Source organism: Drosophila ficusphila, unplaced genomic scaffold, assembly GCF_018152265.1.
Source record: "Drosophila ficusphila isolate 14025-0441.05 unplaced genomic scaffold, ASM1815226v1 contig_2, whole genome shotgun sequence".
Lineage (NCBI taxonomy): Eukaryota > Metazoa > Arthropoda > Insecta > Diptera > Drosophilidae > Drosophila > Drosophila ficusphila.
The window spans coordinates 1,126,777-1,142,422 of NW_025064094.1; the positions used below are offsets into that span (position 1 = coordinate 1,126,777).

The window sequence follows — 15,646 nt, forward strand, 5'->3', positions numbered from 1 at the left end:
CCATTATTTATTATCGAGTATAAGGCAAACGACAGAAATTTCATAATATTTGAGCCAAACATATCTTTCTATAGGTTTTCAGACACTTTAATGCTCAAAATATGGATTTATTCAAGTGATTGTGTAAAATATGGATTTATAGGAAAAAAGGCGAAAATATGGAAATAAATATTTTTTCATTTAAAAACATAACTCTGTTAGCCCTGGTCATTATATAGAAACAAATGGTATACCAGTTGCTGATAGACCACGACGCCTATACGGTGAAAAACTTGCCACTGCCAAAAAAGAAATAAACTTCTTGATTGAACAAGGTATATGCCGGCCGTCAAAAAGTCCTTGGTCCAGCCCACTACACATGGTGACCAAAAAAGACGGTGGCTGGCGGGCATGCGGAGATTATCGGAAGTTGAATCTAATTACAATCCCTGATCGCTATCCAATAGCCCATATACACGACTTTACGGAACAACTGCAAGGAAAAATGATTTTTTCAACACTCGATTTGGTCAAAGCCTATTACCAAATTCCCATGGCAGAAAGCGATATCCAGAAAACAGCGGTGTGCACTCCGTTTGGACTGATCGAGTTTCAGTACATGCCATTTGGATTAAAAAACGCGACTCAAACATTTCAACGTTTCATGGACAACATCTTCCGCGGCATGGACTTCGTTTATTGTTATATCGACGACATACTTATAACATCGCAATCCCTGGCTGAACACGAAGAACATCTTTGAGCTGTTTTGGAAGTTCTACAGAAGCATGGTTTAAGCATTAACGTGAGCAAATGCCAGTTCGCACAATCGCAAGTAAATTCCCTCAGCTACACGATCAACGAGTTTGAAATTAAGCCACCCACCGAACGCATAGATGCCATTTTAAATTATTCACGCCCTGTAAATATAAGCCAGCTGGGCCGTTTCTTTGGCGTCATAAATTACTATCGCAGATGTTTGACTCGATCATCACACAAGCACCGCTCACTGAGTTGCTAAAAAATGTTAAGAAGAATGATCAACGCAAAATAGAGTGGACACCAGAACTCAACACAGCATTTGAAAATTGCAAACGAAGTGTAGCAGACGCTGCGCTTTTGTCCAAAATCCGAACTCCAGCTGGTTTGCGATGCATCCGATTTCGCAATCGGAGCAGTTTTAGAACAGCGCACAGACGGAAATTGGCGACCCCTAGGATTTTTCTCTAAGAAGCTAAGCCCCACAGAAAAAAACTACTCGACATACGACCGGGAACTGCTTACCATATTCGAATCCATCAGGTATTTCACACACCCTATTGAAGGACGAATTTTTGTGATCAAGACTGATCACAAGCCGCTCGTATACGCATTACAACAGCGACCAGAAAAAGCATCGCCGAGACAGCTTCGACATTTGGCTTATATTTCCCAAATCAGCACCACGATTTTACATGTGAAAGGATCTAAAAAAGCAGTCGCAGATGCTTTCTCGAGATTATGCTCCATAACAATGCCGACGGCTATAAAATTATCCCAAATCGAAGAGGATCAAGCATCAGATCCTGAGCTGGTACGTCTTTTACACGGAGCTACATCATTAAAACTGCAAAAGATTCGATTTGATGACAACATCTCACTCTACTGCGACATATCGACAGGAAGCGTTCGTCCTTATATACCTAAATCTTTGCGAAATACTGTATTTTCATCCATTCACAGTTTATCTCATCCCAGTGGTCGATCAACAGGTGCGCCAGAAGTTCGTATGGCCCTCGATGAACAAAGATGTCCTCGAATGGTGTAGAGTTTGTTTACCATGCCAGCGTTGAAAAATCCATAAGCACAACCACCTATCGCCGGAGAAAATTGAAGTACCAAACGGAAGATTTGATCACGTCCATCTTGACATTGTAGTCATGCCTCTGCAACAAAACTATCGGTACTGTCTGACGATTATTGACAGGTTTACTCGGTGGCCAGAAGCTGTACCTCTTTCAAATATTACTGCAGAAATAATTACCACGGCGTTTTGGACCCACTGGATATCTAGATTTGGCTCACCGAAAACGATAACGACAGACCAAGGAACACAATTTGAATCGACAGTTTTCAAACATCTCGCCAATCTGGTTGGAAGCAAACACATACACACAACGGCCTACCATCCCCAGTCAAATGGACTCATAGAGAAGTGGCACAGATCCTTCAAGTCATCTTTAATGTGCAACAGCGGTACTCCGTGGCCGCAGCTACTGCCAACTGTGATGCTTGGACTTCGTACCTGTTACAAGGAGGACATCAAGTCTTCCGCGGCCGAAATGGTTTATGAAACACCCATTCGACTTCCAAACGAATTTTTCGCGGATTTGGATGATTCGGTTGACTCCACAGTTTTCTTGAGCATGTTTCGTGAGCACATACAGAAAGTGCTGCCGACACCAACAGCACATCATACTAAGCAGAAACTGTTCTTGTTGAAAGGGATCAATAATTGTACTCATGTATTTCTACGCACTGACGCCGTCAAGCAGCTTTTGGAAAACCCTTACACTGGTCCGAATGAAATTATCAGGCGCTATAGCGATCGAGTTTTTACCATAAAAATCAGTGGTCTTGAGACTGCAGTGCCAGTTGATCGCCTCAAGCCAGCATTTTTAGTAAAGGATGATCGACAAGTGGATTCAGATGAAGCTACCCCTAAAATCACCAGGACATTCGAACGACGAGTAAGATTTTCAAACCAAGATTCGTGACGCATTCACTGGAGGGGGAGTACTGTGGCAACCTCATATGGTTGCAGCGCCAACTAGAGCCTGCCAACCTGGCTGGAGATCTGGCAACGACGAGTTGATCAGTTGAGTTTCAAGAAGCGTTATACAGCGGCGCGAGCTTTACTAACTACCTTAATTAAATGTATCCTTATTATCAATAAACGTTAATGGCAAATATACAAGGTGTGTGTCAAAAGTTTCCGAACTTTTCTGGCAGGGCATTTTCTGGTGCCGCCATCTTTGTGTGAGTATATGCGTTTGAAAGATACATTATTCACCGATTTTCCCTCCAAATTTCAAGACATTTGGAACAGTTGAATTGGAATTATTGCGTTTTAAGTGACAGTACCTTGTGTTAGTTAGTCGACGAAAAATCATGGAGCAAAGAGCGGTTATTAAGTTTTGTTTTAAACTCGGTAAAACTTTCACCGAGACTCATAAATTGATGAAACAAGTTTATGGTGATGATTGTCTATCCCGTACCTCAACTTACGAGTGGTTTAATCGTTTTAAAAATGGTCGTGAAAGCCTGGAAGACGACGAACGTTCGGGCCGTCCGAAAAGTGCTGTTATTGATGAAAACATTCAAATTGTTCGTGATTTTGTCAAAAAAGAACCAAAATCTTCGTTGAGATACATGGAAATGGAGTTGGAGATATCCTATAAGTCTATTCATCGCATTTTGATTGAGCATTTGGGTATGCGGAAGGTTTGTGCACGGTTTGTTCCACACACACTCAAAGAGCACGAAAAGGCGCTTCGCATTCAGACCGATTTTTTAACAAAAAATCACATTCTTACCGTCAACCACTCACCATATTCACCTGATTTAGCTCCGTGTGACTTTTTCCTATTCGGAAAATTAAAATTGGCAATGAAAGGAAGATATTTTGATGACATAAAGTCCATTGAAAAGGCGACGACCGACATACTCAAGGCCATCCCGGTTGACGAGCTAAAACACTCATTCGAATCACTTTTAAATCGTGCAAATCGTTGTATTGAGTCGGAGGGAGACTATTTTGTATAAATGCAAAGTTTCATTCCAAACTATTTTGTAGTTTTTTTTCTTTTTGAAAAGTTCGGAAACTTTTGACACACAACCTTGTACTTCGCCAAATATTTCCGGGTTCCCCCGCCAAGCAGTGCGATCGAGTAACACCCGTCTTTAACCGAGACTACAACCCCCTCATACAAATTCCTACTACAGGTTCCACCCTTCTATATAAATTTCTTGTATAGGTTCCCTGGCCCCGACTGAGATTTTACCCCGGCCAGAGAACAAACATTACATTGTTTTGGCTATTTTATTTTTCCTTCTTATGCACCATTACATTATTCTCGTCGCTTTTTAGAATGCGATTCATGAAAACCACTGGCGGATTTACTTGTTTAAATTTAAATAATTTTACAATAATTAGAAATATATATGATCTGATATAAAGTTAAGTTATATTGCACAGACTAGATTTAGGGGAGGGTGGCCCGATACCGACCCCTTAAATGGCAAAGGCGATAAAGGTGAGAAAAATCAATTTTTCAGTTCAGTTCAACAATTTACTATGTAGAGGGATCAGTTTACTATACATCTAATTGATTAGTAAGTGCGTAGGTGCTTTGAAGCGTTAGATATTCGGGCAAATATAAAACTCCACTTTTTTGTCGTACTCAAAAGTAGTGGTCCGAAACCGACCCCCTATTTCTTAACAGAAAAATTTAATAAGACAAAATAGAATTTAATGATTTTGACGTTTATTAAGAAAAATATATTGAAGGTTCTTTCCAGAAAATAAAAATTAATGTACGAAATAAAGGGCACTGTAGTCAATTCATGAAGTCTGATTAAGTTTTCGCGTTGTTTTTCGAAAGCCGCTCGTTGATGACTGTCTCTTCGCTTTCTTCTGATGTTTTTGCTGTTTCTGTTACTTTCTTTACTGAATCTTGTTTACTTTTTCATATTTTCCCTCAAAAATACGCTATGACATATTAAGCTGCCAATAAATGGTCGGTTTCGGACCATCACTTCGCGGTCGGTTTCGGACCACCACAACCTTTTCTAATTAACTGCTCGCCATTATCTATTGACGCAAAGAGCGATGTAATTCTAATAACGTGAATGACAGCTAGGACTATCAATTATCACAAAACCTTACCCTCCGATTTTTATGCGGAGAAAAAAAACTTTAAAAATATTTAAGCTCAAGTTCAGTAAAGCTCAAAAATGAATGTCACAGGCGTTGAAACAAAACAAACGGAAAAATTTCAGTAAAAACAAAAGAAGTCAAATTGGCATTCTATCTCCAAAATGTCTGTGTTATAACAGCTTTTCACTGAAGTTACCGACAATGCGGCTAGCATCGCCATCTCTGAGAAACATGGGGGGTCGGTATGGGACCACTCTCCCCTACACTGACAAATTAGAATTTTAAATCCGCCACTGATGAAAACTATTTAGAGTCAAAACTTTTGACACTTGTGAGTATTAATTCATTGCGTAACCATGTCTTCGGCAAATAAAAACTTGAACATTTTAAAATATTTTGAAGAGAACGATAACGACCACGTTAAATGCAAAACATGTTTACGGGTTTTGAAAAAGATCGTGTTTCAAACAGCAAGAAAATGATTCTGGTTGCATGCAGACCAAAAAAAGTGAAAAATCAACTAATTAAAGTTAAAATAAATAAAAAAAAATGTAATCCGGTCCTACATTGGTTAAGTCACTGAAAATAGCGTTCCTTTCAATGTGATTAACTCTGATGATATGCACAATATAATTGACAACATGTGTCAAGGTATTAAAGAGAAAAGTGGAAAAAACTTTATATTAAATGGAGCCAAGTGCAAATCTGTACTTAAACACGTGGCGGCAAATATCAGACTTGAAATACATAAAGAATGTAAAAATAGACTTAATAAATAATAATTGGCCATCACAACCCTTGACGGGTCACAGCCTGTTGCACGATTTGCCTCCACGCATCCCTGTCCTGGGCGCGCCTTCTCCAGTTGGCAGCACCGGATGTAGACAGGGCTTCCATCACCTGGTCTTGCCAACGCATCCGGGGTCGTCCTCTCCTCCGTTTCCCGACAATTACCGCATCAAACACCTTACGGGCCGGAGCGTCTTCTTCCATACGGGCGATGTGACCCAGCCAGCGGAGTCTGTGAATTTTAGCTCGACTGACTACATCAACATCCCCGTACAGCTCATACAGCTCGTGGTTCCATCTAATGCGATAGGCATCGCCAACGCAAATCGGACCAAAGATCTTGCGGAGAATCTTTCTCTCGAACACTCCAAGAGCGGCTGCATCGGATTGCACCACTGTCCAGCACTCCGCACCATATAAGAGTACTGGAAGAATGAGCGTCTTGTAGAGTGTTATTTTTGCCTGTCGAGAGAGATAGACTTATCTCTTTAAAAATAGATATTGTAACGCGGCTTCAACGAAATATATTCGGCATCAGTACTCAATTCATCAGCTCAGATGACATAAAATCGCGAATTCTTGGAATGGTGGAGCTCAGAGGAGCTGGCTCAAGTACTGCTAAAAATTTTAATAGGGAAATTATTTCTGTTTTAGACAAATACAAAATAGCACTGAGCCAAATTGTATCGATTACACCGAATAACGGGGCAAATATGATATGATAAAAACTTCAAAAATTTTATCACAAATGCATATGAGCGATGAATGATATGGACGAAGCCAGCACTGAACTATTTTGTATATAAAGAAAATTGACTATTTTGAAAAAGTAGAAAATATTCATGTGGTAGTGAATTGTTCATTCATTTTGTAGTGAATAAAGTGCTATAGGACTTTATGGACTCGAATATTACTATTATGGCTCCACTACAAAAAACTATAGTACAGTTTCAACAAGAGCAATTGCACTACGGAAATTTGTATGCTCTGTGGCTGGTTTGTAAACTGACTACTAACCAGATTTTAGCATTTTAGCGCTTCAAAAAAAGATTCAATTATGTATATGTCGGAAACAGGGTTCTTTCTTCCATTATTCACACAACTTTTATTACTGATGCGCCAGCACAGCGAGTTCCGCTCACTCATCGATCCTCGTCTTATATATTGTCAGCCTACATACATATATTGTCATCTTTTTCAATCTCAGGACTATTGGTAACCCGTCAACTGACCTCACTCATCAGCAGAGAACGCCAGCGTCTTTGCTGCTATGCTTTACGCATAAATTCTTGTACTTCCCCGAATACCATCTCGACAACTCTCCAGTGTAAACAAGATAAAAGCTAGCATCGGCAAGCCGAACCTTATATACCCTTGAAGTCATTAAATATGTCTATCCAAATACAGTCGACTCTCGTTAATTCGAAACTCGAGGGACTCTTGAAATATTTCGAATTATCGAGTGTTTGAAATATCAAATGGTTCGAAATTTCGAAATTTTCGAAAGAACTTTGTTATACTGGCTTGCTTTAAAGCACAATTCTGCTGCTCACACTGCTCAATAACTTTTTTTAAGAGAAAAAGTGCCTGAAATACTTTTTCATCACTTTCGTTTTGTAGACATAAGCTTTGTAAGGTATCAAATGAGGATCTTGCTTCCTTAACTGACACCTCTGCCAAAGGTTCTTTATACTTTCTAGGGCTCATAGCTAACATTAACTTTTAATATGCATACCAACGAAAGAGTAACAGCAACTGAATAAGTACACAAACCAATTCGTAAGAAGTGTGTGCGTCAAAAGCTACATAATCAAAACAAAAACAAAGGCAAGTTTGAACTTGTCGCAAAATTTTTTCTCTGCAACTTTGAATTGTCGAGTGTAAGACGCTGATGAGTTCGAATTAACGCGTGGTTTTGTTAAATATCAATGATTTTTTCGTTCGAATTACCAAGTGTATGAAAATGTATTGATTTAGTTCGAAATATAAAGAGATTTCGTAGGGACCTCGTGATAACTTTGATTTATAGAGAGGTTCGAATTATCGCAGGTTTGAATTAACGAGAGTCGACTGTACATACATTTTCGACGATGCACAGTGGGCTAGGATTGGAAAAAAGTGGCAAAAATTAATAACTCCCAAATTATCAATAGATTTAAAACTTTTAGTATGTTTTCTTATGTTCTTGGGGTCGCTGATTCCGAATCTGAAATTGGATTTTCAAAATTCAAAATGGCGGACTCAAAATGGCGGACTGAATATGAAGACTTTTCTAAAAACTGATTAATTCTCATTGAAACTTGCTATTAAATTACTTCTAATCATTATTTTTAATTTTTTTTATATCAATTTATATATTTTTAAAAAGGATTTGTGATAATTTTGTTTTATAATTATATATTACGCTTAGGATTAGCTGCTTTTGCTAAAGCACTCAGGATATGCCACGAGAAGGCTCCTAAACCGATTTAACATCCCGTTTTTTTTTGTTTTGGTTTTTTAATTTTTTTAATTTTTTATTTTATTTGTTTTTTTTTTTTTAATTTTTAAAATTTTTTTTTAAATTTTCTTATATGTTTTCATTTTTTTTATTTTCTGAGAGCTCAATTTCAACCAGTTCATTGAGTATATTTGACATATTATGTTTATCCTCATCATAGAAATCTTCTTCTTCTTTTTCAACTGAAGATTTACTTTCAGTTGCAGCCTCTAATAATAAGTCCATAGCTTGATTAAAAACATCTTCTAAAGTTGTTATGCGGCTATGTTTTCTACTCAAAAATGGTCTATAATTTTTATAATCTTTATTTCGAGACTCTGATGCTTCCTCCCCAAGCATACCTATAGGAAGCAAAATATTGCTGACATAGGGTACCAATCATAATATTTAATATAAATTTTTGCAGTAGCAGTAGCAAATTGATCAAATTTATCGGAGTCAAGAGGACTTTTTGTTGACAGTGCTATTAGAATAGGTTGTAAGTTACAAACTAGTTGTGAATCTAGCCCTAAGATTTCAGCAAACAATTTTGGATTGCAAAAGCTCTGCGGGCTGTATTGCCATCGTTTATAGTTCCAGAGCCACCAAATTTCGGTTTATCTACTCTTAGTCCCAATTTTTTCCAAAGTCTAGCTTGAATAAGTTTTTTTCGTTCTCGAAAGGAATCTCTCTGCAATTCACTTCTCATTTGCCAAACTTTCACGTCAAGTCTATAGGAAATATGCAAACATAATTCAAATGTTTCAAATGACAGCTATATGATGTAGTCGTCTGTTTTTTATGAAATTTAACTCAAAACTGAAGAGTCATTAGAAATTTTTTTTGGTTTTTTTTGAGTCAAGGGTATTTGAAAACTCGTTGTTTTAAAAATCATGGTCGAGGAATAAAAAATAACGACGTTATAATTTTTTTTACATTATTTTTATATATGTACATGTCGGATCATAAATTATGGTAGTCAGTGTATGGGGGAAACAAATCAAGTGTAACGATTCTTCTCGTTGAACTCTAACGATTGTTTGTTAGTGCGCGTAATTCTACCTATTCGCCAGGTGTTCAGAATAGTTCGATGCGAACATCTTGCGTGAGGTTAGAGGTTTGAAAAAGGGTTACGCACTAGGCGATTGTCGTGCGTGTATGCTTGAGCCACTGCGAGAGACAGAGATGCCAATATGTGCACTAGAACATGGGTGATGGTGCAGTTTTTGGAGATTCTGGAACAGTCTAAAACAGGCAGTCGTGCGCTCAAGTTTATTCGCCATCTACAACCGCTTATTGATTATAATAAAAAATGAACAAGGAGAATCTTAACCCGACATACATATATACTTTGATCTTTCATATGGCAGCTATAAGATACGGTTCAATGTTCTAAAAATCATGGTCATGGGATAAAAAACAACGACGTTATAATTTTTTTTATATATTATATCGATTTATATTTTTCGATTTTTCCTATGTCAGCTATAAGATAGAGTTATCCGATTTTGATAAAACTTAATTCGAAATTCGTTAGAAGTTAAAAAACACCATCTGGAAGAAATCAAATCGATATGTTCAAAAACAACGAGTTAATAATTTTTTTTTTAATCTCTTGTATTGGAACTATCCGATATAGTCGCCCGATCCGATGCGTGCAATAACTACACAACTTTTTGGGAAAGTTTCAACAAGTTAGCTTTAAAACTGAGACACTAGTTTACATAGAAACGGACAGACGTATTTCGATTTAGATCGTGATATGATTCAGATTGCTCTGCTTCTTTGTATACGAGCAATTCAATCGGTTGCTCTCAGACTTTTTGCTCAAAGTCTGAGTGCGGAAAACCGCACGAATCGGTCAGCAGTTATTTGGAAGCTTTGATATATATAACATAAAGATAAGAATAATATGATAATACACCTCGACTACACTTGGAACTGGATGTTAACTTTTACCCGCATAGATTGTTTCAGATAGCGATTCTGATATAGAAAATATATAATTAACGGAGTATAAGAAAACATTCAATACTAAAACATTGGCTTTAAATAAATAAATTTTGACATTTTTTTTATAGGAGAAACAATAAAACGTGCTGAAGATGAGCATGTTCGGATAGTGCAATCTATAATGGAAAAATGTATGAAAAAGGAGTCTTTATTAAATGAACTTTACCTTCAACTGATTAAACAGACTACTGATCATCCAGATGCTAACTCAAGAGTTAATTTAAAAAATTGGGCACTATTGTCAGTATTATGCAGTGTAATATTGCCATCAATTAAAGCTGTTCGGAAGTACCTTATTGCTCATCTAAAAAGATGCTCGAGTGATGTTTTGTCTGAGGAGGGTAAATACGCAAGGTTTGCAGAAAATGTAAGTATGACGTAATCAAAAAGTTATTACAATATATAAATAAGTATAGTATATTGAAGATTAAAATGTCATTAAAATATACTTAGATTTTAAAATCTATAATATAAAAATAAATCGCAAAATGTGTTGGTAAGCGCATAACTCAACAACGCCTGGACCAAATTGGCCAAATCTTTTTTTAAATGTTCGTTGAAGTTCAAGGATGGTTTTTACGGCGAGAAAAATTCGATTTATTGCTGGAAAAACCCTAAAAATAACCTTTTTCTTTTTCCCATACAAATGATTTGTAACTAAAACGTAGTCAATTTGAGCTTTATTGCTATGGTATAAAGTTCATATTAAATTACAAGCACTCACTGTTGTCTAAGCAATGTAGGTGTGTTCCTATATTATATACTAGAGGTCCTGTGTCCGCTTCGCTGGTCAACACAATTTAGCAACATAATAGTCAATGTTGCAACATTTTTCAAATATATGGAAGTATAGAAAGATGGTGAATTAACACTTTTCCAGTTGACTTTTCCACTTGTGCAGCACAAACCAGCCGTTTCTCTTTTAAACTTTAACGCACTGCAATATCGGTATATTGTCGCCATTGGTCCAATATCTAAATTGTCATTATCACTGTAGTTCGCAGTGGGGTCATATTGGAATGCCAAGCGATTGAATCATGCCAATGATCTCCATGAGCTCATTTGTCTTTCTTCGCTTAAGTTTTGTGAATATACTTGTTGCTGGCTTGGATGTCTGCGACCAATGTTTGCACGTCGTCCTCTAAGCATTTTGGACTATGGACAGAGTGGTGAATTTATCCTCAAATGCACGATCCACATCATTTTCACAGTTCAACTTAAATTGAATAAAAATTATTTTTTTTCACAATTTCACAGTGAACACAATACCCGTTTGTCCATGAAATTAACTGAGCAGAGAACACTAAGTTTGCATAATATGTGAAAAAACTTAATTCACTTGGAAATGATAAATGAAAACTAAAAAAATTGAGTTAAAATGCTATGGTAGCGTGTTTGTCAGTGTGATGAGGTAGCAACTCACTTTATATGCGACAATATTGCAATTTTCTTACGGATCCCTAATTTTTTCAAAATAAATTATAGCCTACTTTACTCCACGATAATGTAGCTTTCTATCGGTGAAAGAATTTTTTAAATCGGACCAGTAGTTCCGGAGTCTATTCGCTGCAAACAAACAAACAAACAAACAAATTTTACCTCTTTATAATATTAGTATAGACATATATATACGTATATATATATTATATTTAATATATGAAGATCTTTAAGATCAAAAGAGTATACATAAGTCGAGCGCCCCTCAGTCGTATTTTCCATCGAAACCCAAATTTTTGTTTCTAACGGAGAATGACAACAGTGCAATAAGAAAAACGAAGACAAATTTGGAGTCGGGCCGCCGTCGTTTGCAAGCAACGATTCGTGTTATAAGAGTGAGAAAGAGAGGGAAACTTCTACTGAGTTTGCTTTTGTCAACTGATACTCGAAACAAATTCGTATATCGTGTTTTGTGCAGAGTGTTTAGTTAGTTAGTGTTTGTTTAGTTCGTGATTAGTGAAAAAATAATTTATGTTTGATATGCTTCCTATAAGACGAAGCAATAGAAGAACCAGAAATGCTACAATTACATCGCTCTTATTACATGCAGGAGTAATGAGTACTATGTCAGAAAGTTTGAGTCATTCCCGGCATCAGGATTTTATATATCATGAGCTTACTTCGAAACATCATCGAAGCTTTTATTCTTATATAGAGATACATATATAAAATTTTCGAGTCACAGTTTTTGTTACCATACTCCTCCGAAACGGCTATACCGATTCTCATGAAATTTTGTGAGCGTATTGAGTAGGTCTGAGAATCGGCCAACATCTATTTTTCATCCTCTTAAATCCTCTTCGACATACCAAAAATCGCATATAAAGTGAGTTACTACCTCATCACATTGACAAACAGACGCTACCATAGAATTTTAACTCAATTTTTGTGATTTTGGTGTATTGAAGTGAAGTCAAGTTTTTTCTGGGTTTTGGTAATGGCTTTGTTTTATGTAACATTTCGACAGCGTTTCCGTGTGACGGGAAATCATCTGTACTTGTGTTAGTTATTGAACTCCTCCTAAACTGGATCGATATTGATTTTAATGTTTTAATAATTTTATTTTTTCGCTTATACATTGCAAACTCAGTAGGTAATTATACAAACATAAGTCTAGAACTGAGTAAATTTTGTACAGAAATTATAAAGTCATGTTTGGAAGACGACGTTGTTGGAACATAGGTCGCAGTACAATGAATGCTAGAAGGGTACGTTGCCGTCTGCCGGGGTTTGCTAGTACTACATAAAATTAAAATTTGAATATTCATTCATTCATTAGGTGGCACTACAACTCGATTCGGGTTTTGGCCGACCTCAGCGTGCTCCTCGCGCGCCTCGTCCAATCGGAAATACCTAGTGCAGCTAGGTTCTCCTCCACTTGGTCCTTCCGCCGGAGCTTTGGTCGTCCCCTTCGCCGTCGCCCGTAGTCGAACCTCGCTTCAAATACCTTCTGAGCTGGGGAAACTTCATCCATACGAACGACGTGGCCGAGCCAGCGCAGACGTTGTATCATGCGCCGGACCACGTCCACGTCGTCGTACAACTCGTACAGCTCGTGGTTCATCCGAATGCGAAGTCGTCCCCAATCCGAACGGGACCAAAGATCTTGCGAAGAATTTTTCTCTCGAACACTCCAAGCGCTGCTGCATCCGCCAGTTACATAACCCATGCTTCTGCGCCATATAAGAGCACGGGTGGGATGAGTGTCTTGTAGAGTGTTAGTTTTAATCGGCGAGAGAGGTCTCTACTGCACATTTGCTTACTCAGACCAAAGTAGCACCTATTGGCAAGTGTGATTCTTCGCTTGATCTCCAGGCTGACGTCACTTTCGGTGTTAATGGCAGTGCCACACCTCTACCCTAGGGATGAACTTGAATGTCCACCTGCCCCTAACGGAGCAGTGCCATCTTCGCTGCCACTCAGCAAGGGATCTCTTCCTGCTTTCCTCTTGGGAAACCTCGTGTGCGCATGCAAGCTCGCGTATGCCTACGTCGAATGGCATCATTCCGGCCAGAACTTCAGCTGCATCTCCTGAGGCCGTTCGAAACGCGCTGACGATTCTCAAGGCACAAGTTCTGTAGACCGATCTTACGTGTTTCGTATAGGTCTTGTTTGCTGTGGTGTCTGCCCAAATTGGTGCCGCATAGGTCGTTATTGACCTAACAACGCTGCTCAGTAGCCGTCTACGCAGCTCCTTGGGTCCCCCTCGTGTTTGGCATGATGCGGGCCAGTGCTGAACAGGCTGTCGAGGCCTTCTCGGCTGTATACTTCAAGTGCTCCTTGAAGGAGAGCCTGTGGTCCAGGATTATTCCTGGATAGCGGAGATGGGGTCGGGATCTTATGGCTGTGCCACCCACTGTGAGTGTCACGCTCTCCACGACCTTCCTGGAGCTTATAAGCACCGCCTCCGTCTTATGCTCTGTAAGGCTAAGTCCGGCATTTACTAGCCATTCCTTCGCCTGTCTGATCGCCGCATTGGTTATAGCCTCCAGCTCCTGTGTGTGTTTAGCAACTGCCACAATGGCAACGTCATCTGCGAAGCCGATCATCTTTACGCCAGTTGGGAGTGTCAGTCGGAGGATCCCGTCGTGCATAAGGTTCCATAGCGTCGGCCCGAGGACCGATCCCTGGGGAACTCCTCCCGTGACTCTGTATGTTTTTCTTCCTTCATTGGTCTCGTAGCGTAGCTCTCGTTGGCTTAGGTAGCTTTCTATAATTCGGGTTAGGGTTGGATCAATGCCCTTGCTAACCAGGCATTCTCGGATCCTTGCCCAGCTAGCCCAATTAAAAGCATTTTTGACGTCTAGCGTCACCACCAGGCAGTACTCCTTGCAGTGGCGTAGCGTGCCTTGTCGGGGCCCCGTATAAAAAATTTTTTGGAGGCCCTTATATGAAGGTAAAGATTTTTCACAAAAGAAAACAAGAAAGGAAGCTAGCTTCGACAAACCGGAGCTTTTATACCCTTGCAGTCATCAAATATGTCGAAAAAAAATACATAACGGCTAAACAACATCGAAGCTAAGACGATTTTTCTATTCATTTTCTATATTTTCGACTATTGTTCAAAAGACGGCTATACTCGGATCTGATCAAAAACAACGGCGTGAGAATTTTTAATTTCATTCTCTCGTATGGGAGCTATCCGATATAGTCGGCCGATCCGGCCCGTTCCGACTTATATACTGCGTGCAATAACTACACACCTTTTGGGAAAGTTTCAGCAAGATAGCTTTAAAACTGAGAGACTAGTTTGCGCGGAAACGGACAGACGTACAGACGGACAGACGTACAGACGTATTCTGATTCTACTCGTGATGCTGATCAAGAATATATATACTTTATGGGGTCTGAGGTGTCTCCTTCACTGCGTTGCAAACTTCTGACTGAAATTATAATACCCTTTTGCTCTGCAAGGGTATAAAAAATATTGTGAGAAGAAATATTTATTTATCAGATTATTTACCCATTTTACAAATAAAAATCAAATTTTAAATATTCACTCTTCCACACTTTGGGGGCCCCGTGACCCGGGGGCCCCGTATAATTGATACGGCGGTAGCTACGCCCCTGACTCCTTGGTGCCCCACCGCCACTGTTTACCTTCAATTGCTCTAGCAGCCAGATTTAGCGAGCTTTTCTGAAGCCGAACAGTCGGGAGTTGGACAGACCTCCTGAGCTGTTGATTGAGGCTTCTAGTCTGGAGCATATGACCCGTTCTAGGGCTTTGCCAGCGGTGTCTAGCAAGCAGATCGGTCGGTATCCTGAGGGGTCTTCAGGCGCTTTACCTCCCTTTTGGATCAAAACTAGGTTCTGTCTCTTCCAGCACTTTGGGAACACCCTTTCCGCAGCCTCTTCATCGCTATTTTGTATGCTGTGCCCCAGGGGTCCGAGTCCGCCTGGTCGCACAGTTCCAGGAACAGCCGTTTCTTGCTCTCTTTTATCAGGACTTTGAGCGCTTGCCTCTTCTCCTT

At 39.1% G+C, this 15,646-nt stretch overlaps 1 protein-coding gene across 1 annotated transcript in view; it reads left to right on the plus strand.

Moving 5' to 3' along the window:
- Positions 1–15,646, plus strand: part of LOC108096982 (unconventional myosin-VIIa) — a 634,406-nt gene that overhangs the window by 527,735 nt on the left and 91,025 nt on the right. Inside the window, 1 exon segment of the mRNA XM_043207602.1 lies at positions 10,247–10,545. Coding sequence (XP_043063537.1) covers positions 10,247–10,545 — 299 coding nt within the window.